General features: G+C 40.4%; 1 protein-coding gene across 4 annotated transcripts in view; it reads right to left on the minus strand.

Annotated features, from left to right (window-relative positions):
- The window catches only part of LOC131251259 (rho GTPase-activating protein 7), a 107,704-nt gene that overhangs the window by 60,041 nt on the left and 20,866 nt on the right, over positions 1–26,797 (minus strand). For all 4 annotated transcript variants that reach the window (XM_058251875.1, XM_058251874.1, XM_058251877.1 and 1 more), the window contains exons 3-10: positions 26,632–26,708; positions 18,153–18,223; positions 18,001–18,079; positions 17,724–17,868; positions 17,478–17,597; positions 16,211–16,288; positions 15,965–16,020; positions 15,776–15,845 (exon numbers count right to left, since the gene is read on the minus strand). In XM_058251875.1, the coding sequence (XP_058107858.1) occupies positions 15,776–15,845; positions 15,965–16,020; positions 16,211–16,288; positions 17,478–17,597; positions 17,724–17,868; positions 18,001–18,079; positions 18,153–18,223; positions 26,632–26,708 (696 nt within the window). The remainder of the gene's footprint in view (positions 1–15,775; positions 15,846–15,964; positions 16,021–16,210; positions 16,289–17,477; positions 17,598–17,723; positions 17,869–18,000; positions 18,080–18,152; positions 18,224–26,631; positions 26,709–26,797) is intronic.

The following is a 26,797-nucleotide window of genomic DNA, read 5'->3' on the forward strand; positions in this document are numbered from 1 at the left end:
ACGGGGGTCGTAGCGTACGCTACAGCTATGTAGCGCGTAGCGTCCGTAGCGTAAGCTACAATGTATTTTTTTACTGTTTTATTTTTTTATTCTTTTTTTCACGTTTTCTTTGTTTCTAATGTTGAGGAATGTAACACTTGCATTGTACTTGATACTTTTAACCTATGGGATTTTTATTTTTTTTCATAACTGTGACTTATGGTTTCAATTAGACATTATTAATTAAAGTGGTTAGCTTAGAAAATTGTTGATGTGATAATTATTTAATTTGGATTATATATGTGGATTGGCTTTTGATAAATGATAACTAATAACTTTTTTGAACATGCTTATAATTTATAAAATGAATCATCTTTTAGGCATTTTTATATTTTTTTTCTCTTTTTTTTCACTATTTATTATATTTGTCCTATTTTTAAATTAAAAAAATAGAAGTATCGTGTAGCTTACGCTACACGCTACGTATTTACGCTACACGCTATAGAGGGTAAGCGCTACGCATCACGCTACTGCTATTTAAAACACTGAGGAAAACATAGTCGATGTCTTAGTGTTTCAAAGGCAGTATCAATGTGATTTGGTTTTCCTTCGAGAAGACAAATGGTAGTCATCTTTCCTAAAGCCTACGACTACTAGAAGTGGGTTGCAAGAAACAACTTCATCGACCTTACACTCCAGGACATTAAGTCCACTTGCTTGAATAGCCAATCTCCTCCCATTCTCTCTCACCTCGACAAATTTCTTGTCTCGCCTAACTAGATAGACTCCTTCCCCATGGTTTCTTGGTGTGGCTTACCTCATCCCACCTTTGACCGCCATCAAATCCTCTTGGACTTTGTCAAGGAGAGTTGGGGCCCCAACCCCTTTCATTTTGAACTCTTGTGGGTTGAAGTTGAAGGTTTTGGACTTCCTTATCCATTGCAGTCTCCCTGGCTTCGTCCTCTGCTAAAAGCTTAAGTTAATAAAAAGAAAGTTGGCGTTGTGGAGAAGGGAATACATGGGATAGCATGTTTAAGTTAATAACACCCTGGCTGCCATCTAGTTAGGCGAAGAAAAAGAGCTAGGCCGACTCTCAGCCGAAGAAATAGCCACTCGAGAATCTCTTTACTCTATTCACTCTGGAAAGATAAAACAAGAAAGTAAATGGAGGCAGAGGTCTCATGCCCTCTAGCTCAAGGAAGGAGACAAAAACACTTGCTTTTCCATAACATAGCTAGTGCTAGAGCTTGATGTAATAAGATAAGTTCTATCTCCATTATGAGTCCCAGTGTTGTAATGTGTGGGAGCATATGTGAATATGTGATCGCATATATGCATATTTATGCATTGATCACATATGCGATCAATGCATATATGTGATCGCATATATTGCATATGCGAGAATATGCAATTGCATATGCGATTTATGTGATCACATACACCATATGCGATCGCATATTCACCCAATGGTCAGAAATCTGACCATTGGGAACCTTCTTTTTTTTTTTTTTGCAAAATCTGGACATTTTGCCTATAAAAAAGCCTTCAAGTCCCCTCTATACACAAGTTTCATTCACTTAAACTCTCCTCTACTCTCATACTTTCAAATCTCTCATTCTCTCTTAAATTCTCCATAATTCAACTCTCAAGTTCCAAGTCTCCAAGGCCCAAGCTCCAACTTCTTTCAAGTTTCAATTACGAATCAAGATTCAAGATACAAAAAGCAAGATGACATCGAATTCCAAGTCTCACATTACATAGTTCTACATTCTCTCATTTCATTCATTTCATTTGCTGCATTCTCTTACTAATTAATAGTAGTTGTTAGTACAATTTAGTAATTTACATTCTCTCATTTCATTTCATTTTCTATTTTTAAGTTTATAGATACATTCTCTCATTTCATTTTCTAGTTCTACAATATGTCTCATTCATTTCATTTTCTACATTCTCTTATTAGTGACATTCTCTCATTTCATTTTCTAGTTTTAAGTTTCTAGAACTAGATACATTCTCTCATTTCATTTTCTAGCTCTACATCTATCTCATATTCTCATTCATTTCATTTTCTAGTTCTACATCTAGATTCTCATTTCTACAATCTACAATCTAAATTCATTCATTCTCATTTCTTCAATCAACAATTCTATATTAATTCATTCTCATTCTGATGGGGACATCACGCGCACATGCGCATGCACGCCGCCCCTACGCATGTACGGAAGGAGAGGGAGGGCCCCACCGTCGATATGACTCGATGACAACGTCCAGGGAGGGCTTCCTAGTTAGAAGACGGAGTTTTAGTTTATTCGATTGGGCCCGATAATCAAATAAAGCCCATCATGGGCTCTCATGATCGGGGCTCACTAGTCGGATTGATTTCATATTTTAGGTTTTGATTATTTATGTTATTTAGAATATCATAAACGTTTTAGATTTCTTTGATTAGTTTTTATTTTGGTTTACTTCATCGCCAAGTAATAAGTTGCGCACATGGCGCGAGTTTTGGAGTATACAATTTTCTTATAAATAGGCACCCCTTGTAATTCTTTTGATTCATTGAAGTTTAATAAAAATTCTTGCAAGTTTTTTTCTACTCTCTGAGTCTCTGAGTTGTGGAAATTTTCAAATGGGTGCGAAGCCCTCCCTTTTCGAAGGGCTAACTACCATGGTGCAAAGCTACATCTATGCACATCCGCCCCTACCCTCTATCATCTATATTTTCCCCTTCTACAATCAACCTCGCTTCGAATCCGCCAGTTTTTGCAGCAGTTCTTCTCCCTACAGCCAGTTTCCAGAATCTAACCCTACAGGAGGGCTGAAACTTCGGCGGAGCATCACGCACAGACCGCATCTCAAATCGAGCTGACAATCAAGGGTTTTGGAGTCCTCCCCTGGCCTATAGAGAATGCTAGTGTATTGTGTATTGTGTGTGGTTAGTGTGGGCTCTTTTAGTGTAAGTGCATGTGCACACTTCCCTATTCTCCTGCGGTGTACTTTATGCTTTATCATAATAAAATAATATGTGTTAGGGCAAGCAAGCCTAACACATTATCTCTCCCAAACTCTCCTCCTTCTCTCTCAATATTCTCATCTCTTCTTCACTTTATCCTCATCAAATCATTCTCTACTTGGTATCAGAGCAAAGATCCAGACATTCCGCATCCAACGGGTTGAGAGGCGACACGTCACCTTGCTGACGTCAACGTTGTACAGACGTATGGACTCCGTTTGAGCTAAAAGTTTAGGGGTTTGATAGATCTTGATTTTAGAAGATTTGTCATGATTTTTTCAGAATTTATTGGGCCTCATTTCATGGTATTTTGGGCGAAATAGAGAAATTCAAAAATCGGTCCCAGATTTCGTTTTTCTTCGATCTGCCTCAAATAGGTAAGCTTTCTTTGGTTTCTTTGCTCAAGATGAACCCAAATCTTCCTCCCAAGCTATCCATGGTGGATTTTTTACTTAAGATCAATGTTTGAGAGGTTTTTAACCTCAAACGGGCATGCGGCTGGGCCGTTTTTTCACTCGTCAGGCCCTTTTTTACTGTGTTTCATGGTTTTTTGGATGATTGATATTTGTTTGAAGTTTATATCTTGTTATCTTGAAGGATTGAGTTAGATAGAGTTGTTTGAATCAGTCTTTCTTAGCATAGGGGGTCTCTTGGCATAGGTTTATTTCTCTTGGACTCTACTATGGCTGACAAAGGGCCCTCATCTCTTGGCATAGGGTCTCTTGAATCCAACCCCTTGTAGATTACCTCCATTAGGTTGAATGGTGACAACTATCTTCAATGGACACAATTTGTAAAAGTACTTTTAGGAGCCCGTGACAAGTTGTCATATATTTTGGATGATCCCCCAAGCTCTACAGATGTTACCTACAAGTCTTGGACAAAGGAGAATTATCAAGTTATTACATGGTTGTTGAATAGCATGGATTCCTCGATTAGCCACTCAGTGATGTTTTTATCCTCGGCTAAAGGCATTTGGGATACGCTTCATGATATGTTCTCGGAATCTCAGAATTTTCACGGGTATTCCAGCTTATTCAAGAAATTGGTCGGTTTCAACAAAACTCCAGATCCTTAAAAGACTAATATTCGACGCTTCGGGGTATGTGGGATGAGTTGGATATGTATCAGCCTCTTCCTTCCAAATGTAAAGAGGATCATGAACATGCTCATAAGCAACGGGATGATACTCATATCATGCAGTTCCTCGCTGGGTTGAGTTCTGATTATCTTCACGTTCGCGATCAGGTTGCTATGCAGGATCATCTCCCCCCATTGACGACAATCTATGCCATGTGTCAGCGTGCTATGGCCTCTACTCTTCCTTCTCATTCATTTGTGCCACCCGAGCGTTCGGCACATCTTGTTGGCGATCAGTCCTCCCTTGGTCTTCGGGTTCCATCCTTGAGCTCAGGGCGCATTTCTGGTTTTGCCGGTCATGGTAGAGGCCACGAGGGAGATCGCAGTCGTGGCAGCCGTAGTCTTCGTGGTCATGGTGGACGTGGACGAGGACGTGAAGGTTCCCGCATTTGTTCACATTGCGGTGGAACTAATCACACTGTTGATTATTGCTGACAACTACATGGTCGTCCTACGTATGCCGCTACTTCTGTTGCTTCAACCGTTGCTTCTGGGACACAATCTTCCACCCCAACAACTGAGCAGACTACTTCAGGGGAGTCTCTTATCATTTCTCCGACGGCATATGATGCCCTTATGCGGCTTCACATTCGGGATATTCCTGAGCCTTCTCACGCAGCTTCGGCCCAATCAAGTACTGCCCTTCTTGCGTCATCCTCCTACCTCCTGGGTCATCGACTCTGGAGTTTCCTCCTATATGACTAGTAAGTTGCAATTCTTTTCTTCTTATTCTCCTTCTTCTCCCACTCAGTATGTCACAGTCGCAGATGGAACCCAATCTCCCATCTCTGGGATTGGTTCCATCCCTCTCTTCTTCCTTGTCTTTGTCCTCCGTATTGCATGTGCCTCGTTTTCCATTAAATTTTTAGCTCTCTTACTAAATCACTCAATTGTTCCATCACCTTCTTTCCTTCTTATTGTTTGTTTCAGGACCTACAGACGAAGAGAGTGATTGGTGGGGGCATGAGCGAGGAGGCGTTTATCTTCTCAATGATACACATGTTGCCGCTTCTAGTAACCTTTCTCTAGATCGAGAGTCCATGACTCGGTGGCATTGCCGCTTAGGCCACCCATCCATTGCTAGATTGAGACTTTTGTTTCCCTCCTTATCTGTCACTAAACCATTATGCTGTAATATTTGTGAATTGTCTAAACATCATCGTGCTACGTTTCCTCCTAGCTCTTCTGGGAGGAAATCTCAACCTTTTCATCTAGTTCACTCGGATGTCTGGGGACCAGCTCCAGTTACCTCGACTTTTGGATTTAGATATTTTGTTACCTTTATTGATGATTATTCCCGCATGACTTGGATTTATCTTTTGAAATCTAAAAGTGAAGTGTTTGATGCGTTTAAAGTGTTTTATCATGAAGTGTGCGCTCAATTTCATTGTTCCATCAAATCCCTCTATTCTGATAATGGGGGAGAATACATGTCTACTGCCTTTCTGTCCTTCTTGCAGGAACGTGGTATTTTGTCTAGGACGTCATGTGCTTACACTCCTCAACAAAATGGTATTGCAGAACAAAAGAATCATCATCTTCTTGACGTTGCTCGCACCCTTCTGCTTGGTATGCATCTACCCAAACATTTTTGGGGTGATGCTCTTTTAACTGCTACTTTTCTTATTAATCGTATACCCTCACGTATTCTGTCTTACAAATCTTCATTTACTATATTGTATCCTCATGATAATCCATTTCCTCTGCCACCTAAAGTTTTTGGTTGTACATGCTTTGTTCAAATTTTGGATGGGAGTAATGATAAACTTAGCCCCAGGGCGATTAAATGTGTCTTTATCAGGTATACTCAGAGTCAGAAAGGGTATAACTGCTTTGACCCATTGACTCGCAAGAAATATGTCTCTACCGATGTCACCTTCTTTGAGGATTTTTCTTTTTTCTCCTCCCCAGGCCATTCCCTTTGTGATCCTCTTGCGAGTCAGGGGAAGTATGACTCTTATCCTCTTTCCACTAGTGATTATGGGAAAACTCATCTCCCCTCTATTCAGTATCCTGTTGGTGATATGGGTGAGCCTAAGCCTCTGTGGGTGTATCATCGTCGAGATAAATCTTCACAAGCTCGGCCATCCACCCTTCCGCTCACTTTGGATGTTGGTTCAGGTGACTCTCCTAACTCGAGTTTAGATCTTCCCATTACCTTGCGCAAAGGGTCACGATCTTGTACTCAACACCCCATTAGTAATTTCGTTTCATATGATCATCTTTCACCGTCTTTTCAGTCGTTTGCAGCTTCCCTTTCATCACAGACTATTCCTAGATCTCTCTCACATGCTCTTCAGAGTCCTGCTTGGACAAAGGCGATGATGGAAGAAATGTCTGCTCTTGAGAAGAATCATACTTGGGATCTTGTGCCACTTCCTGTAGGCCATAAACATGTTGGCTGTCGATGGGTTTATACAATCAAGTTTCTTCCAAATGGTTCAATTGATCGCTATAAAGCCCGTCTTGTTGCTAAAGGTTACACACAGACTCATGGTGTGGATTACTTCGAGACATTCTCTCCGGTGGCTAAGCTTAATTCCATTCGCGTTGTGCTCTCCTTGGCCGTTAATTTATCATGGCCCTTGTTTCAGCTTGATGTTAAGAATGCATTTCTCCATGGGGATCTTGTAGAGGAAGTTTACATGCATCAACCTCTTGGCTTTTTTGCTTCTCATAACCCTGCACTTGTATGTCGGTTAAAGAAGGCTCTTTATGGACTCAAACAATCTCCACGTGCATGGTTCAAAAAATTTAGTCAGGCTCTCTTGGAGTTTGGCTTTTTTGGTAGTCATGCCGATCATTCTCTCTTTATATGTCGTCGATCGACGGGCATCATGGTTCTCATTATCTGTGGATGATATTGTTTTGTCTGGTAGTGATTCTGCTGGAATGAGGGAGGTCAAAGATTTTTTGAAGACTAAGGTTGAGATCAAGGATCTTGGTCCTCTTCGCTACTTCCTCGGAATTGAAGTTGCTCGCTCATCATCCAAATTGGTCTTGTCACAACGAAAATATGCGCTTGATCTTCTCATGGAGATCGGCATGTTAGGGTGCAAGCCTACTACCACTCCCATGGATACTTCACAAAAGCTTTGACCAGATGATAGTGCTCTCCTTACTAATCCCGAGATGTATCGACAACTTGTAGGCCGGCTTATTTACCTGACTATTACTCGCCCAGATCTCTCATTTGCGGTGGGGGTTGTTACTCAATTCATGCAAGCTCCCCATACTTCTCATCTCACGGCTGTCTATCACATACTTCGGTATTTAAAATCAGCCCCAGGTCTTGGCCTCCGCTTTCAGTTGCATGGTCATCTTCATCTTTCTGGCTATTCCGATGCTGATTGTGCAGGTAGTACTTTTGATCGCCGCTCTACATTCAACTTCTATACCTTCCTAGGTGGCAATCTTATAACCTGGAAGAGCAAAAAGCAGCCAGTTGTTGCTCGATCCTCGGCTGAAGCAGAATATCGTGCTATGGCTCATGCGATATGTGAACTCGTGTGGCTTCCCAATCTTCTTGAAGAACTTGGCTATCCTCCTTCGGATCCTATTCCTCTTCACTATGACAATCAAGCGGCCATCCATATTGCTCGTAACCTAGTTTTCCACGAGCAAACCAAGCATATTGAGGTCGACTGTCACTTTATTCAGGAGAAAGTCGCTTATAAGGAAATCGTCACTCCTTTTGTTCGATCTGGGAATCAACTTACTGATGTTCTTACGAAGTCCTTGAGTCGAGATACTCTTCATCGTGTTCATGACAAGTTGGGCATGATCAACATCTATGCTCCAACTTGAGGGGGAGTATAGAGAATGCTAGTGTATAGTATTGTGTACTGTGTGTGGTTAGTGGGCTCTTTTAGTGTAAGTGCATGTGCACACTTCCCTATTCTCCTGTAGTGTACTTTATGCTTTATCATAATAAAATATTATGTGTTAGGGCAAGCAAGCTTAAAACATTATCTCTCCCAAACTCTCCTCCTTCTCTCTCAATATTCTCATCTCTTCTTCACTTTATCCTCATCAAATCATTCTCTACTTGGCCGACCAGACCCTAGGAGTCGGTTCGGGGAATCGGGCCACGCTCGCACGTGCGCCAGGCCCTGGCCTGCTGTCCGCACACGCGGACTATCCCAGGTTTAAGTTTCCTCCTTATTTTCCTCATTCTTATACCTGTTTTCATAACCCTAACCCTACATTGCATTATCTCTAACTTATTTGTCCCTTTTTCTCACTCTAGGGTTCCTTGAATTGAAATTAGAGAATCCCTTGGATTAGGGACTGATTGTTGTGCATATGTGGCTGAATTCTATTTCCCTTTGAGCATCGTTTGGTCCATAATTTTATTGATCCAGTCCTAACCTGTGTGGGCCTGGACCCGTGCAGATTCCCTTTTACTTAAATGTTTGAGCTTTTTGTGTGGGATGTGGAATTATTATGTGATTGTTCTGAATTAATATGATCTAAGCCTGAAATCTTGCATATCATATTTAAATTTCATGTCCTGCATCACATTCTCTACAATTTATACATTCATTTGATCATTTCTATTGAAATTTGAATCTATATCACTTTCTATCTCTCTTTCTCTACATTTAAATTAAGAGATGAGTCAAGCAAGACATTTTTTTTTACATTTTCCAAGTTGCCAGTCAAGATTCAAATTTCAAGAATCAAGCAAGAGTTCAAAGAGGGCAAGAATCTACATTCTACTACTAGTCTACAACTACAAGATTCAAGACAAGATTGATTGATTAATTGAAGAATTTTATATTCAAACTTTTTTGTGTAATTGTAATTCTAATCTACATTCTACTACTAGTCTACAACTACAAGATTCAAGACAAGATTGATTGATTAATTGAAGAATTTTATATTCAAACTTTTTTGTGTAATTGTAATTCTCTCTCTCTCTCTCTCTCTCTCTCTCTCTCTCTCATCTCTTCAGTCTTTACTCTTTACTTTAGTTTAGTCTTTTTAGTTTTTACTAATTACAAGTTACAAGTTATAACAAGAATCAAATACCATGTCTTCTTCTCAATCTTCCTCTTTGAAACCCAAGTCGAACGACTCAGGTTGGATGTATGGGCACTATCGTAATGCTATGGCTAAGATGCATATAGTATATGAGTTATGTGGTATGTGGGTTCCGTTAGCATTGTGAGGCACAAGCAACACCTTGCACATTTACACGGGTCAAACGCAAAAGCATGCAAGAACATTACTTCAGAAATCCGAAGGGAGATTATGGTTTATATGGATAAACAATCGAGAAAGAGATGCAATAGTGCCCTACGTCAGGAGGAATTTATGGAACAATATATGTACAAAGATATAAACGTAGTTGATGCTGTAAATGAAGCTATCTTTATCTCCCCTGCGTCAACAGGCCCATCTAGACCACCACCAGCCTCAAAAAGGGCTCGTGGGCATGGGCCCACGGATAGACAATGTAAACCACACACTGAATATGTGGTCGAACAAAGGAGTCGGGGCAAAGGGCCAGCTCAAACAACTTTAGAAAACCAGTATGTATAAAAAGATAGGAAAACTACTATTCAATATATCGGCATTGCTTTCAACACAGTTATATAAAAAAGCTTTAAAGCTTTTGACCCCGATAAATGCTCAAACACCTTGTACATTTACCAAGGTCAAACAACTTTACCAAACCAGCATTGCTTTCAACACGGTTAAATCAAAAGGCTTTAAAGTTATGGTTGAGGCAATAGGTTAATTTGGACCTGGGCTTAAACCTCCTTCATATCATGGAATGAGGGAGACGTGCCTCAAAGTCTCCCTTAAAGTCAAGGTTGATTATACATGATCATTTATAGCCGAATATAAGAAATCGTGAAAAGCATATGGTTGTTCACTCATGATCGATGGATGGACCAATAGATCCGGTCGGTCTCTTATAAACTTTCTGGTGAATTGTCCAGTTGGGACAATGTACTTAAAGTCTGTGGATATATCAGCCCATTCTTTTTTCTTTTTCTTTTTTTGAAGACACGGGGTGTCCCCACCTCTTTTTTTGAAGTGAGACCTGCGGATACACGCAATCACCCACAACCACGTGTATCGGATAAAGCCAAGGAGGGGAATCGAACCCTCACCTATAGGGAGCAAACCTATGGTGAAGACCATTCGCCCAAACCTCATTGGGTATATCGGCCCATTCTCATACTACAAATTACTTATTTCATTTACTAGATAGTGCAGTTAAGGAAATAAGGGAAGAATACGTTTTGTAACTAATTACAAACAACACGGCCTCTTATGTAGCTATCGGTTGTCGTCTTATGGAGAACAAGCGCAATTTATTTTGGACCACTTGTACGGCCCATTATGTAGATCTTATGTTAAAAGATATATGTTGGATATTTTTAAATGTGATTGCAATGACAAAAAGAATCACGATCTTTATGTACAAATACGCCCTTCTTCTAAGTCAAATAAGAAAACACCTTAGGGGTAACTTGCTACGTCCAGCAGTCACCCGTTTCGCTACAGCCTTCTTAACACTATAAAGATTAAATGCAAAAAAATCGAAACTTATAAGCTGGAGTGTTGACCGATTTTACAATTGGGCCTTAGTCAAAGAAGGTTAAAGGGAAACAGGTTCAACAAATAATCCTTTCGCAAAAAAATTTGACACAAGTGGTAAAGGCGCTAAAAGCATATGAGCCCTTAGTCGCTATGTTGCGATTGGTGGACAGGGATGAGAAGCTAGCAATGGGTTACATATATTATGCAATGGAGAGAGCGAAAAATAAGATCATGGACCATTTTAACTATAAAGAGCATGATTACAAGCCTATTATAGATATTATAGATAAAAGATGGGGCAGTCAAATGTATTTCCATTGTATTCGGATGCCTACATTCTTAACCTAGCTTGTTTATTCGCTTCCGCCGATCCGGTGAAAGCACAGACTATACATATAGTTAATTTTATTGACATGTTGGAAAGAATAATTCCAAATAGAAAAGAACACACAAGATCTCAGCTCTATTGGACTTCTATATAAAGAGGGCATATTCTCAAGGGATATCGTCATTAGGCATTGGACAATGAAATTGCCTCGAAGTAGTATGAATTTTCCAACTCTCTTACAAACAGTTTTTTATGATCTAATCTACAAAATGTAACCTACTTAAACTATTTTCTCAGCTGACTGATGGGTTGCTTGTGGAGTGGACCCAAATAAGAAAGATTCAGCTTTAAAGAAGTTGGCCTTGAGGATTCTTGGAGTCACGTGTTCTGCTAGCGATTGCAAGCGCAACTGAAGCATGTTTGAAACGGTAAGTTTGAATAAAAATGAAAATGTTAATATGTTATAGTTTGGGATAATTGTAAGTGTGTAACTTATAAGCACAAGCTAAGTTAATGCCTAATGCACTTTCTTTCATGCAAATTTACACCAAGCAAATGAATCGTCTTGAACAAAAGAAGCTCAACGACGTAGTCTTCATCTAATACAATCAAAAATTACAAGACTGATTCCAATCTAGAAAAGAAAATCCTGATTTCTTTTAACCTATCTGCTTAGATGACTTGGATGCAGATATTGAGTGGCTCGTATAGATGAAGGACTTGGTCTTTGTCGGCGAGGAGTTGATATGGGCCCTAGTTGAAGATACCGCACACGGATCGACGCCTGGAGAAGGTACTTCTACTTCGCTCAAAGGCGAAGGATAGGGAGGGCTAATAGTAGCAATCAGCTCGAGGAAGAGATTGAGGAGATAAAAAGGGAAGATGATAATCAAGTTAAAGATCAACAGTTGGATGTTGATGAAGTATTAGTACATACAAATGATGATGAAACAGAAGAAAAAGAAGTATATGTGGAAAAAGGAGATGACGGAGATGATGACGATGGAGGTGATCAAATGTCACAAAGGTAAATAGATCAATGTATATAGCAATTAGTATTATTTTGTTAGTGACTTAGTGTATGACTTGTAACTTGTAAATTATATTTCCATTTTCTACAACCAATAATAAACAAATCGCTTCTTCATTCTGTTGTTAGTTACTCGTTACTTCTTAGTTCTTACTTATTGAGTGTTAAATGTTAATAGTTAACTATATACTTAAATGTTAATGACTTGATGTTGTAACTTTTAATCATTGTTTAATTGATTTTATTTCACTCAAATGTATTTTAAATATGTAAAATTAGTTATCCATTAACTTAGAAAGGTTCTCCCTACTTTCTTATTTTTTTGTTAACATTTTTTTCCTTTTTCCTCTCTCTCTCTCTCTCTCTCTCTCTCTCTCTCTCTCTCTCTCTCTCTCTCTCTCTATATATATATATATATATGTGTGTGTGTGTGTGTGTGTGTGTGCGCGCGCAATTGTGCGGCCATGTCATATATATGCAATTGTGCAATCAGACATGACCGCATATACGAAATGGCAACATTGGTGAGTCCAGAATTAAGGATAAGCAGTTAGTCATCACATCTCCTTTTATAATTTTATTCCAACTTGCTTTATTCAAAAAGCTGGGACATTCCCAATCTTGACTCTCTCGAATTCCCCCGGATCTCTGCCAAGGGGTGGGAGGCTCCTGAAGCTCCCTTTTTCAAGAAGGAACTCAAGGCTAATAAGGCTCCAAGGCCGGAAGGGTTTCCCCTAGCCTTCTACCGCGTTTTACGGGATGGGATTAAGCCTTACTTAATTGCTTTCTTCACTAATTTCTTCTCCAACAAACGGCTCCCCTAATTGATGGGTGCCTCCTTCATCGCCCTTATCCCGAAAATTGAGCGGGCTTCTCATTTGAAGGAGTACCATCCCATTAGCTTGATGGGGGATCTTTACAAAATTCAAGTTTTGGCATCCAACTCCGTCCTGCCCTATCCAGGGTGGTTTCTAAAGCTCAAAGTGCACTTGTAGCCAATCATAAAATCATTGATTATGCACTTATCACCCGCAAATGAATCAATTCCTGCCACCAGTCAGGGAGGAGTGGTGTCATTTGTAAGCTAAATCTTGAGAAAGCTTTTGACCACATTGATTTGTCCAACTTTGGACTATATATTAAGTCGTCTAGGTTTTGGTTTGAGATGGCCCTCATGAATCAAAACTTGCATCTCCTCCACCATGTTCTCTATTTGGTTAATGGCTCCCCCCAAAGGTTTTTTCCCTCTTTTAAGGGGTTGAGATTGAGCGACCTGCTATCCCCCTTCCTATTCGTAATTGTTGTGGAAGGCCTCAACAAGATGTTGCGAAAGGGGGAGTCCAATGGCCTTTTTAGTGGGTTCAAGGTATAGAGTTCTAGCCCCTCGGTGACTCACATCCAGCTCGCCAAAGACACCGTCCTTTTTTGCAAGGCCAAGGAGTCAGTTGAGAACCTCAGAAAAAATCACCCACTACTTTGAGGCAGTTTAAGGCCTTAAAAGTCAATCTTTGTAAGAGTGAGATATTGGGTAAAGCTAGCTTCTTTCACTCTTCCCATCTACGCCTCCCCCTTTACATTGGTAAACTTGCCCAATGGAAGCGCCACACCCTCTCTCTTAACGGTCATCTAACCCTTACTAAAGAAACCTCGTCCAACCTTCCATCTCACTTTCTATCTTTCATTGCCCCACACTCTTTGTATCTGGGCCTCCCCCTTCGCATTGGTAAACTTGCCCAATGGAAGCGTCACATCCTCTCTTAACGGTCATCTAACCCTTATTAAAGCAACCCTGTCCAACCTTCCATCCCGCTTTCTATCTTCCATTGCCCCAAAATTTTCCTTTCTAGGATAGACAAACTAAGGTGGGATTTTCTTTTGAAAAGCTCCTCGGGTTCGCACAAGTTCCACCTTTTGAGCTGGGTTGAGGTCTGTCGACCCTACTAAGAAGAGGGAGCTGGCATTCCGGAATTGGATTTGGTTAATTAGGCCCTCCGTAGCAAATGGATATGGCATTTTGGTTCGGAAGCTAGGACCTAGTGGAGAGAGATTATCAACAGTAAATATGGCTCCTCCGAAGGGGGTGGTACATCAATCCAGCCGCCCTTTACAGAGTTGGATGCATTCATTCGCCTCTTGCAGCTATTGATTGATATTCAACCCCCTCCCAGCTCTGAAGATTTGTTTCCTTGGTTGTTGGATGCCAAGGGCAATTTCTCAGTGGCCTCACTGCCGAAGGTCCTCAATGATTCCCCTTTAGCCTCAACTTCTTTTCCCTCCTTTAACGGGTCTTACAACGCAAAAGTTGGTGCCTTTGTGTGGCTCCTTGCCAAGGCGAGGAGTACCCTCACTGTCGACAATTTGCGTAGGCATGGGATGATTTTGCCTAACATCTATGTTATGTATGCAAAATGAGGAGTCTATCGACCACCTCTTCATGCATTGTAGCTTTGCCCGAGGGGTCTAGTCTACCTTCCTTGATTCAGCATTTCTTAGGTTATGCCTCTACATTTGATGGAGCTAATCTTCGCCTAGCATTGTAGAAAAGCAGGTAGGGACCTCTCCGTGATTTGGGAGCTATCAATTATGACAATTCTCTAAGGCCTTTGGAGAGAGAAACAAGCGTTGTTTGGAATGTGATTGTATAAAACTTGGAGTTTATATTTTACTCTCAATATATTGTGATGGATTGTAAGTGATTGTATAAACCTTGTAAGATATTTATCTCATAAGTCATAACCTAGAATATGGGACCGAGGTCATCGTACATGGGTGCCGAATTTTAGGGTGTGACACGTAACATATAAGACCAGAGTATATGTACCTGTGGACCCAATCATAAGCCCACACGCACTTGCACCCATAGGCCCACAGGTACATAAGCCTAGGTCTTATATGTCATGGGCCTTTGTCCTTATTTTTGTGTTATGGGCCTTGGTCCTTAATTTTCCTGCCTTTTATCTTTTTTTCATGCTCTCATTATTTGGCCTTTTTAAAAAAATTTCCTTCATATGAGGGCATATATGTAATTTTACCTTTTCTTCTATTATTATAAATAAGAGAAGGTTGGACATCCCAGCCCCATATGATCTCTTTCTCTCAAATTCTCTCCTTCTTGGCATTAAATATAACGTCTCAATATTTTATTTTATTTTTGGGGTGAAACCAAATTCGTAAAGCTGATGCAAAATAACTAAAAGAAGATTTAAGACTAATGGTCGTGCTTTGTTGTTAGTGATTTAATTAATGTGTTAGTTAAGGTGTTATTTATTGCCAATGTTTTAGAAACATTTACAAAAATTGTGTTTACAAACAAATATTTTAGAAATGGGCAAAGCTACAATGTACATCCATCACAATTGAACAAATTGTAGCAACTCATCTATGGTGCAGATGACACATACATGCAGGCCAATCCACAACATTAATAATGTGTGCCCAAAGCACATGCAAAAGATATTGGCACAAAGCAGATGCTCAAAGAAGCTACTTCCCTACCTAGACCTGTTCTCGGTAAAATACATGAGTGAGAGGTATTTGATATAAGCTTAAAACTACAGAAGATCTAGTGTGACACATTGCATGAAAATGGTAGATATGATCTTGGAAACAAATACACTAGAACAATCTTAGGTACACTAACTAAACCATTCATGGTACAAAGAATGACTTTGCACAAAAAACCAGACATCAGTACCTATATATGATGATAAACATTAGTTGGACTTACTATATGCTTCTAGTAATGCAGTGCAGCATGTTGCGGGGACAGGAGACGACGGAAGCTCCCGAAGGACGTGCTGAAAGATCCAAATCATAGAAAGTGAACCAACAAAACAGAAACAAATAGAAGCCTCAACCTAACCAGGATTATTTTTTTTTTTTTGTAGAGGGGGGGGGCAGCATATTGGTGCAATACCTTGACACAATCCCCAACAACATGGGCATCCTCATCCTCACCAAATTCAGTCTTCCCTGAAAGCCAATGAAATGGATAGCCTCCAGTTTAGAAATATAAGCATGACAAAGGCATTCAGGAACCAATAAATGATCACATTGAAATGAATAAATCTCCAACATCAAAATATCAAAAAGTGTTTCCAATGCTATGAACAAATGTGAAGACAAGGATCTTGATTTTGGATCATGAAGAATAAAACACAACCTTGTTCATATTCTTGAACTCTGCGATCAACCTCCTCAACATCAGCAGATTGTCGCAGGATTCCTTCTACTTTTGTTCCTGTGGCAAAAGTTTAAGAGTCAATTTGTTCATCATAAATGTCCAGAGGTTTCAGATCTTTCAAAAGAAGCTCTTCAGAAACAAATGTCAATAGCAAGGGCAGAATAAATAAGATAAAAAAAAATATGAAATCCAACCATTCATTGGTGCGGCCATGGATATTAACATTGCTGCACTAAATACCAATTAAAAAAAAAGGACTATTTTCCCTAGTCAAATGTAACATAATGTGTATGTAACTGAAGAGATATTAACACACATCTAGTGCAGACAATCCCGTAGCAGGGACTAGGAAGTGATGATTTTGTTGCTTTTGTTTGTCATCTACCAACACTGACATAAATATCAAGTTACCAGCCAATAGGACTAAGAATTCTAAAATCAGATGCAAAGGTATTCTTGATATGTTATCTTCATTTATATATCCCTCTTTTCTTCTTTTTCTCTATGTTTTTTTCTGATTGTAGAATGCAAAATCATTTGTGTGAAACCTGACCCTTCATTTTAACATATACAGTCACTTGAAACACTGCATACAACCAATGTACAGCAAGAAATTCATTTTTTTCTAATTGTACAATGAAAGCTAGTTTCTTGTAATTATTTGCTGTTCTTAGCAAATTGCTGAGCAGCTTTTCAATAAACATCAATCATCCTTCAAAAAGGGAAAAAAAATCATTTGTGTGTTCCTTCTAACTCATACAGTCGCATAAAACACTGCATACAACCAATGTACATCGAGATAATCTGATATCTTCACTGTAGAAATTTCTTATCTCGCAAAGCATTTTTCCTAGAGATTTCCACGGCATTCCGCGCTCACCGTGGAACTCGTCAAATCAACAGTTTGAATCCCCAAACCACGCTCCTGAATGCAAGGCATCTTACAGCTCAGTAAAGCATGTTTGTTGATGAGAGGGACATTATGGTTCCTCTATAGGAAAAGAACTAGTGATGCTTGCCAAAAAGTAGATTTTTTACTTAAAGAATGTGATACCAATCGGCGTCAAAGGGACTCCATTTTGAAAATCAGCCTGCCGGCACCAGAGGTACCGCCCCCAATTGACAAACTAAGTGAAGATACCCGGCTTTAATAAAGGATAACATCGCGACACCTTCCTCAAGAAAGACCAAAGAAAACAATACAAGAATTGCATTAACTTCAATCCAAGTTGGGATGAAAACTTACCAAAGTTCTCAAGAAAGCGAAGAGCTTTCTCTAGAAATGATGGACCTCCATCAATATCTTCTAGAGCAAGCAAAATGGGTCTGCCAACAACCATTGACTTGACAGGGCGTTTATCTCTCCCTGTGTTGCATAGGTAGAAAAGGTAGCATGCTTCAGTACAAAAATCTCAATATTGAGGAGCAAATCAGCAGACAAACAATTCATCCTTGGATAACTATGAATGAAACTTAAAGGAGAGGCACAAACATTGTTGGAAAGATCCATCCATTGTGTCAGCAGTGTCATTCCGAAAAATCCCATTGTGTCCCATCACAAGGGCAGCACTTGGTGCTTGCGCCAAAGCATGTTCTAGGGCTGTCTTCCATTCGAATAAATCTTCAGACGACTCAGCCTGATTATCCAGTAACAAGAAGAATAACAGCCAAAAGCATATAAGAATCAACCAGACAACTACAGCCAGTAAGAATGAAAAGTTGCTCCTTTTGCCTGAAAGAAAAAAGAAATCGAACAGTTAGTGAAGCACCTTCAGGGTAAACGCCCGTCCATCACGTCCATCAGGAAACAATACAGTCAACAGCTTCTTATCTTCCCTAACCACCACACTGCAAATAAACTGTTAACAACATAATCCAGGTGATGAGATAAGTGTTCTAGCATGAAATATATCATGTGTACCTCCCTGAATTGTTCAGGTCAATACCCCCCAAAGTTAAATTCACTTCTCCGCCTCTCTGGGGAAGAGCACTCTGCAGATCAACCAAAAAACAATCAGTACTTGCACCCATTGCCATCCAAAGTACCATATGAAGCTGGAATGTCTAGCAGCACAAGAAAAAAGGACTAACGATGTGATGCAGGAGTTCATGACTGCTGCAGAAGAGTTTAAAGCAGCTTCAGCAGTTGCATCCTTGTGATGTTGACCCAATTTGGGGTCACACAGAATTCGATGATGGTGTTTCTAAGTTAATAGAGGGCCTGTTTAGAGACTGTTATTTTGGGGATAAAGTGCTGTGTTCAGAAGTTTGGTTTAACTGGATTGCCAGAATAAGTTTATAACGAGAGAGAGAGAGAGAGAGAGAGAGAGAGAGAGAGAGAGAGTGTGGATTCAGGTTTGACGAAGTGTTTAAAGAGTTAAATGCTTTCCTTAAAACTGTATTAAGTAGGTCTTGATGGTTGAGATTACGATGATCCAACAGGTAAGACTACATGTAATTTTAGGGTTCATTAGGCTTAATATCCATTTGCATAATATTTGTAAACACAGCTCATTGATGGAAAACCATATTGATGATGGTTTGGGTCCTTACTCTTAATCTGGTGGTAGACTCTCAGGAGTTTCAACACCTGGTGGAGGGTTCGAGTTCTCATAGGTGGTGAAATCCCAATACGGTGTGAGTGTGTGTGCGTGTTATATATATATATATATATATATATATATATATATATATATATATATATATATATATATATTGATGATGGGTTTTGGCTGGTATTACAATTGATGAAATAATAAATTTACTGATTCATACTTGGTTGTTTTGTTTGAATATGAATTTCTTTTTGGTATTGGAGCAAGTTACAAGTGATGCTATAATAATTGCAAGAGACCATGGTTATGACGGAAGATTGAATCAGAACTTCAACAAGGTGATGAAATAAGAGAAAAATGTAGGCAGGCTGATCAACTAATACAAGCATGGTATCCGTAATGGTAACGGTGGCTGTAACAGCCACAATCATGACTGTCACGATATGGGCCATAACAACCGTTATGGTTCCTTTTTTATCATTGAAAAAAATCCTCTGTCAGCCCTGCAACCGACTGTAACTCCCATTACCGGGCCATTACAGGGCCATAACATGGCGTTACAGACCATTACGGGCTGTATTTTCCGTAATAACCGTTACGGCCCTGTAACACACGACAGTGGCCACCATTAACTTTTCGTAATGACCATAACCATTTGTGCATACCTTGAACACCAGGAACCAGTTGCCCACCAAAGGAGGTGAAAAGAGGGGGGAAAAACTTGATTGAAATGGAAAGGATCACTAGTTGGTAATGTGAAGCTCTTTTTTTTATAGGGGTGCAATCAGAGATGTGGATCCATAAGCATTAATGGCATTATCCAAGACACAAAATTGGGGAAAAATCTAATTACTCCAGACTGATCGGCATCAAGGACTCAAATAAGACTAACAAAGAGTTCGTCCAAAGCCTAAAAGTGTTATTCAGGCTCCATAGGCAGGATAGTTTACAGTATAAGGTGCTTTGGTTCCCACGATCTCTTGGGATTCTAAATCTAACCCAAACCCATGAGATTAGAGTCAGCAACTATTGAAACTAGAGTTATTACAGATTCTTTAACATCAATTTTAACCGTTATTTGCCAGCCGAATTTGCCAAATGAGTAGATAGTCTTACTAAAGGAGTTCTTAAATCTTCTCCTTGCGCCAAGTCAATGCCTTCAAATAGTTTCTTCTAATTGGAAGAATGGTGCTTTAGAAAAACAACCTGATAACTCAGAACTGGAGATAAGTCCTCCTTTCTTGGTCCTTGTTTTGTTTTGGTTGTGATCATGGGCTGTTTGATTTGTTGCGAGAGGGCTGGCCATTGTTTTCTCTTTTTCAGCTTTTCGTTTGTTGTATATTGTGGCTGCTTTCTTTCTTTTCTGAATAAAATTTTATTTACCCATAAAAAAAAAGGTGTTGGTTACGAAAACTAATGATGAAATTGTGAAACCTCAAATTGAAAGATTGCCTATGCTCTATAACATGATTATGAGGAAATTCTCATCAAGGAATCTCAAGAAGTTATAGGCAACCATCAAGAATTACATAAGGTGAATTTGGACTCTCTACACTTCAGTTTTCTCTATAAAATCTCTCCCCAAGCATTTTTTTTCAAAAAAAAAAATTCCGTAACCATTACGACCTGGATCATAATGGTAATGGCAGTGGTCGTTACGGCCACCATTACCATTATGGAAAACTCAACATAATGAACTTGCCGAAACAAATAAGCAACTCGCAGCCCACTGATGCAGGACATGAAATTAAATATGAGATGCAAGATTTCAAGCTTTCGATCATACCAATTTTTAAACAATCACAAAAAAAAATAAAAAATAAAAAATCATATCCCGCATATGTTCAAACATTCAACAAAGGGAATCTACGAGGGTCCAAGCCTACACACGTTTAGGGCTGGATCAAGTAGAATTATAAACCAAACAATACCCAATGGAGTGTAGATTCATCCAATCCTGGAAAGGATTGTTCCCCAATTCAAGAGATTCACCATGTTACAAATAGGGGAAAACTTAGGGTTTGTAAAAGTTGGAAATACTTAGGATCTAGGATTTTCTAGGGTTAGGGTTTGGAATTTAAGGCGAGAGAAGAGGGGAATAGAGGAGGGAGAAGAACCTGAGAAGGATCCTGCATGTGGACAGCAGGCCTACCTGGATGCACGTGCGTGGCTGTATGGCCGCACATGTGTGGGGCCCACGAAACTGAAAAAGGACTCATTGGGTGTGGTCGGCCAGGGGAGGCCCACTCTCAAACCAAGTTTCACGACGATCCGCCTTTCGATGTGTGCATGGTGCTCCGCCGAAGTTTCAACTCCTCTGATGGGTCAAACTCTAAAACTCTAAAAATCTGTTGTAGTGGAGAACTTGAGCACAAAAAAAAAAAAAAAAATCAGAATAAGGGAGGGCTGTGTAAGATGGTAGATGTGGGGTGGAAGAGATGGAGATGATTTGGGATAGTTGTGGCTTCACACCACAGTAATTAGCCTTTCGAGGAAAGGAGGGTTTCGCACCCAATTAGCTTTTTCAACTCAGAGAGATAGAGAAGAAAAAACGCAGAATTTTATTCATAAGCTTCAATGAAAAAAACCTACATGGGGTTACCTATTTATAAGAAAACCCTAAACTCCAAAAGTCACGCCATGTGCGCACACTATTACGTAGAGACGAAGTAACAAAAATAACAACCAATCAACGCAATCAAAACCGTTCATGATGTTTCTAATAACGATAATAACCAAAACTCAAAATCCTACATCATCTAGAGTAGTGGGCCACGATTATGAGATCCAATGGTGGAATCCCTATGATGATCGGGTCCACTCCAATGCTCCATGGTACAGCCCCCTAACTAAGAGGTCCTCCATAGATGTCGTCGTCGATCCAGATCGATAGTGGGGCTTTCCACCTCCTTGAGTACGTGCGTAGGGTGGGGGGGCATGCGCGTGTGTATGATATCCTCATCAACTCTCCCCGGCTGTAAAGATTTCGCCATTGGCGAAACAAAACTCCTAAACCGCTCCAAGATGTCAGGATCAAGTCTATGAAGCTCCTCCTCAGTGAGTCACGCACTGTCTGAAGTTGGGCGTAACTTCCACTTGACCAGGAACTTTTAAAATCTGCCGTCCGACGTCGATACTATCTGATGGACCAGAATATCCTCCATCTCCTCTCTGGGTGTGAAAAGGGTAGGTATGAGAGGTAAGAGGTTGGGAATATGGGTCGGGAAGAAGCCGTGAATCAAGGTAAAGGTCTGGGGAATCAGGATAGTTCAATGCAAGGCTGGACAATATATCAGTGGTCCCCTGAAATGCAACTAGGTCCTCCACATTGAATGTGGAACTAATTCTCATGGAAAGTGGAAGATCTACCATATACGTATTGAAACTGTTTCGTTTTATAATTTTGAATGGTTCAACGCTACGCGTGTGTAATTTACGAATGGCTCCCTGAGGGTACCGCTCTGGCCTATTGCGGACCATCAGAGTCCCCTACATTGAATTCCTTGAATCGGTTATGTTAGTCTGCAGAAATTTTGTAATGTTCATTACTAGTATTGATCTTTTGCTTGATTTCTTGATGCAATGAATGAATGTGATGTGCAAAAGACTCTGCAGACTCTGATGACCTATGGGACAGGGACATAGGGACAAGATCAATAGACTTCCTAGGAACAACATCACACTAAAGTGTGGCTTTATATGATCCAAACTGAATAGAAACAAGACAACGGTGCGAGACTGGACTGGAAGTTTCCTCAACCCAAGACACTATATAGGGTTGAGGATGGGCTTCAAGATTTAAGCCCAAACGGCTCACAGTGCCAGTTGATGTCACGTTGGTACAACTACCACTATCTACGATCATCCTGCAGCTCTTATCACCACATTTTGCGTAAGTATAGAGGGTCGTGTTGTGGAGTCAATCGTCGGTATTCTTTGCTTGTGCAAAGGCGCGACACACAACTGCAAGGGTCGCAGACTCTTGCGCTCCATCTTCCTCATCACAAGGGGTTTCTGCTAGCTCATATTCTTCCTCCTCATGTCACTTTCTAAGTGCACTACTTCTACTTGCCCATCAATAAGGAACACATTGGTGCCCTCTCTCGTGCCATACCGGTGGGCAAAGTGACCAAACCCCTGACATCTAAAACACCTAGTCGCATCACTTTTGTGCGAGCTAGACCCGACAACTCCTTTACCCTCATCATCATTGGGTCCAGACTAAACACTACTGGAAGGCTTATATTGATATCCAGTGCTAGGCTTAGCCCCAGAAGAGTTGGCTTTAGCACCAGAATCACGAGGCTCAAACCGCCTTTCCACAAGTGTTTTGAGGTATTGCTCGACCTCCAACACTACTTGATACATCTGTTCAAGAATGTGTATGTCCTTGACGAGCAACTCTCTCATAATGTCAGAATGGAGGCCCGTCTTAATCAAGCAAGAGTGAGTACGGGATCCTCATCAACTTCACACCGGGTCAAGTACTCTTCGAACTTCTCAATGTATTCAGCTACACTCATAGAACCTTGTCGAAGAGACTATCAATCTTTAACCAACCTCAAGTGATAGGAGAAAGGGAGGTATTTTTCCTTAAGAGTTTCTTTTATTTTTCCCCAATGGACTATTGGGGGCTCCCTCGACCTTTTTTTTCTTTCGCTCCACAGTAGCCCAAAACCTCTTTGTTTGGCCCACGAGCTTCATTTTGGCGAATCGGACTCGACGAGCACCCGACATGTCATACCACTCAAAATGGTGGTCCATATCGACCAACCAATCTAGAAAAGCTTTAGAGTCCAAGTGGCCATCAAACGTAGGGGCCTCCACTCTAACTCCCTTGAGGAGTTGCGCATCTAGGTCATAATGATCATGATACCCCTCGCAGTGCGGGTGCACGGGTGCGCGCCCATGACCCATTCCTTGGCCACCCTCATTCCTTTGTCTATCCTCCTGACCACCTGCCTGAGACTGGGCATCTTCCACAATGGTGGGGTTTGCCCGGACGGAGGTCTCTAGTTGGGTAGCGCGCGCATTAAGTTGTACAAAGCATTGGTCAATACGTTGTTCCAAACGCCTACCCAAAGACTCAAACTGTCGGGTTATGTTGTTCATTGACTCTTGCATTTGCTCCATGTTTAATGTAGCGTGCAAACCAAAACCACGACCAGTACGTGTGGGCATACAACCACTCACTCAACTCAAAGACCCTCTAATACAACTATATGCGTCTAAATGGGACTAAATGATCCTGTAGGACTCTATATGAGGGAAACTACACAACACTACTAAAATTCCAATAATATAACTGCCCAAATAGTTTGTTAACAGAAAATTCAGCCAAGAAATTTGGGGATTTTCTGACAATAGAAAATTCAGCGGCTCATATTGTGACTTATGGGTCTTAAACAGCCTCATATGATGAGACTTGATGCAAAATAGACAAACAAACTAAACCCTAAACATGCAATGCATTCCCCTATGAAAAACCTAACCTCTGATACCAAATTTGATGCAGGACATGAAATTAAATATGAGGTGAGAGATTTCAAGCGTTAGATCATACCAATTTCTAAACAATCAATAAAAAATTTAAAAAAAAAAAAATTTTTTAAATCACTTCCCACATACATTCAAACATTCAACAACGGGAATTTACGGGGGTCCAGGCGTACACACGTTTAGGGCAAGATCAAGTAGAATTGTAAACCAAACAATACCCAATGGAGTGTAGATTCATCCAATCCTACAAAGGATTGCTCCCCAATTCAAGAGATTCACCATGTTACAAATAGGGGAAAACCTAGGGTTTGCAAAAGTTGAAAATACTTAGGATCTGGGATTTTCTAGGGTTAGGGTTTGGGATTTAAGGCGAGAGAGGAAGGGAATAGAGGAGAGAGAAGAACCCGAGAAGGATCCTGCGTGTGGACAGTAGACCCACTTAGATGCACGTGCGTGGCTGTCTGGCCGCACGTGTGTGGGGCCCACGAAATTGAAAAACGACTCCTTGAGTGTGGTCGGCCAAGGGAGGCCCACTCTCACACCAAGTTTCACAACGATCCGCCTTCCTGTGTGTGCGTGGTGCTCCGCCGAAGTTTCAACTCCTCTGATGGGCCAAAATCTAAAAATCTGCTGTAGTGGAGAACTTGGGCACAAGAAAAAGATAAATCTGAAGAAGGGAGGGTTGTGTAAGATGGTAGATGTGGGGTGGAAGAGATGGAGATGATTTGAGATAGTTGTGGCTTCGCACCACGGTAGTTAGCCCTTCGAGGAATGGAGGGTTTCGCACCCAATTAGCTTCTTCAATTCAAAGGGATGGAGAAGAAAAAACACAGAATTTTATTCATAAGCTTCAATGAAAATAAAAAACCTACATGGGGTTACCTACTTATAAGAAAACCCTAAACCCCAAAGGTCACGCCATGTGTGCACACTATTACTTACAGACGAAGTAACAAAAATAACAACTAATCAACGCAATCAAAACCGTTCATGATGTTTCTAATAACGATAATAACCAAAACTCAAAATCCTAGATCATCTAGGGTAGTGGACCACGATCATGAGATCCAATGGTGGAATCCCTATGATGATCGGGTCCACTCCAATGCTCCATAGCACGGCCCCCTAAACTAAGAAGTCCTCCATAGATGTCGTCGTCAATCCAGATAGATAGTGGGGCCTTCCTCCTCCTTAAGTACGTGCGTAGGGTGGGGGGCGTGCGCGTGCGCATGATGTCCCCATCACCCACTGTCTCAATGTACTTCGAACAAATCACATAAGAACTTGCCACCCAACACATCCAGAAGATCAAGAAAGCTTATCAATTTGAATTATGGTCAGAGGAAAAGGTACAAAGGAATATTCATCAAAGGGCATTAATCAGACAAGCATGGATGATGCATCCTGGCCACAGATCGAGCATATAAATGCTAAAGGGGCCCAAGGGTGGACTGCACATGTCATCCGATGATGGGGTGTGGCCCATATTAACATCTGAATAGTATGGATGACCCAGATTTCTAACTGATTGCAATCTGGGGTCCAGAAATCTAATTGGATATTATTTCCTGCAGTTTATATTCTATTTCCAGCAACGAGGTGCTATTTGCAGCATCATGTTTTCCATATTCAGCATCTAAGGAAATCCCCTGCAGCAGTATCCTGTTTCCGGGATATATATCTGTATCTGCTATTTTAGCAGTGTATACAGCCAGCTGCAATTCATCAGACCTCTTATTCAATCAGCGAGATCTACTTTGAAAAGTATATTTGCAATCTTAACCAATATTTTCAAATCTAACATTCAGTCTTAATTTAGAAAGCTTCTTTACAGCAGAGGGAATTGCCATTGTTTTAAATAGAACGACAGCAAAGAGAACAATTTGAAGAGATACAAAAAGATTGTTAATGGATATATAAATACCACAGACAATACAAATGCCTAGGATGATTAAGACCTTCATGAGAATAATACAAACATATTTCTGAAAGTTATGAACTCTTCATTAGACTGTATTACTGAGATACGATGGCACCAAGTTTTCCAACTAAATGTAATAGTAAATAGATTCCCCATCCAATTAGAATAAAAGAGCACATCTAAAGGCAGATCAAGGTCATAATGAAATTTATTCCCATTTAAATTTGCACTGTTGTTGCAGAGTTGTTATAGACAAGAAGCAGCACTACTATTTTCTTTGGTCCTATTAAGTTGCTACAATTTCCAAATTGTATGTGACCAGCGAATGATGCATATTCTCAAAATATGGTGACAGAAGGAACTACCAAACCAAATCAAACACCAGTTTCAAAACAAGCACTCAAAAGTACTGGACATATACTGACAGGGTCATTTTTGAAGAAAACCAAAGATGTGCGTGTCAGGATGAACCAACGCTTTTTCCAAGACTTCCAACCTATTCCTGCAAAAAAAAAAAATCACATAAATTACCGTGAGGATATCAGGAATAGTAAAAATAAGCCATAGAACACAGGTCGTATTTACTGCATC

This window comes from Magnolia sinica, chromosome 7, assembly GCF_029962835.1.
Source record: "Magnolia sinica isolate HGM2019 chromosome 7, MsV1, whole genome shotgun sequence".
Lineage (NCBI taxonomy): Eukaryota > Viridiplantae > Streptophyta > Magnoliopsida > Magnoliales > Magnoliaceae > Magnolia > Magnolia sinica.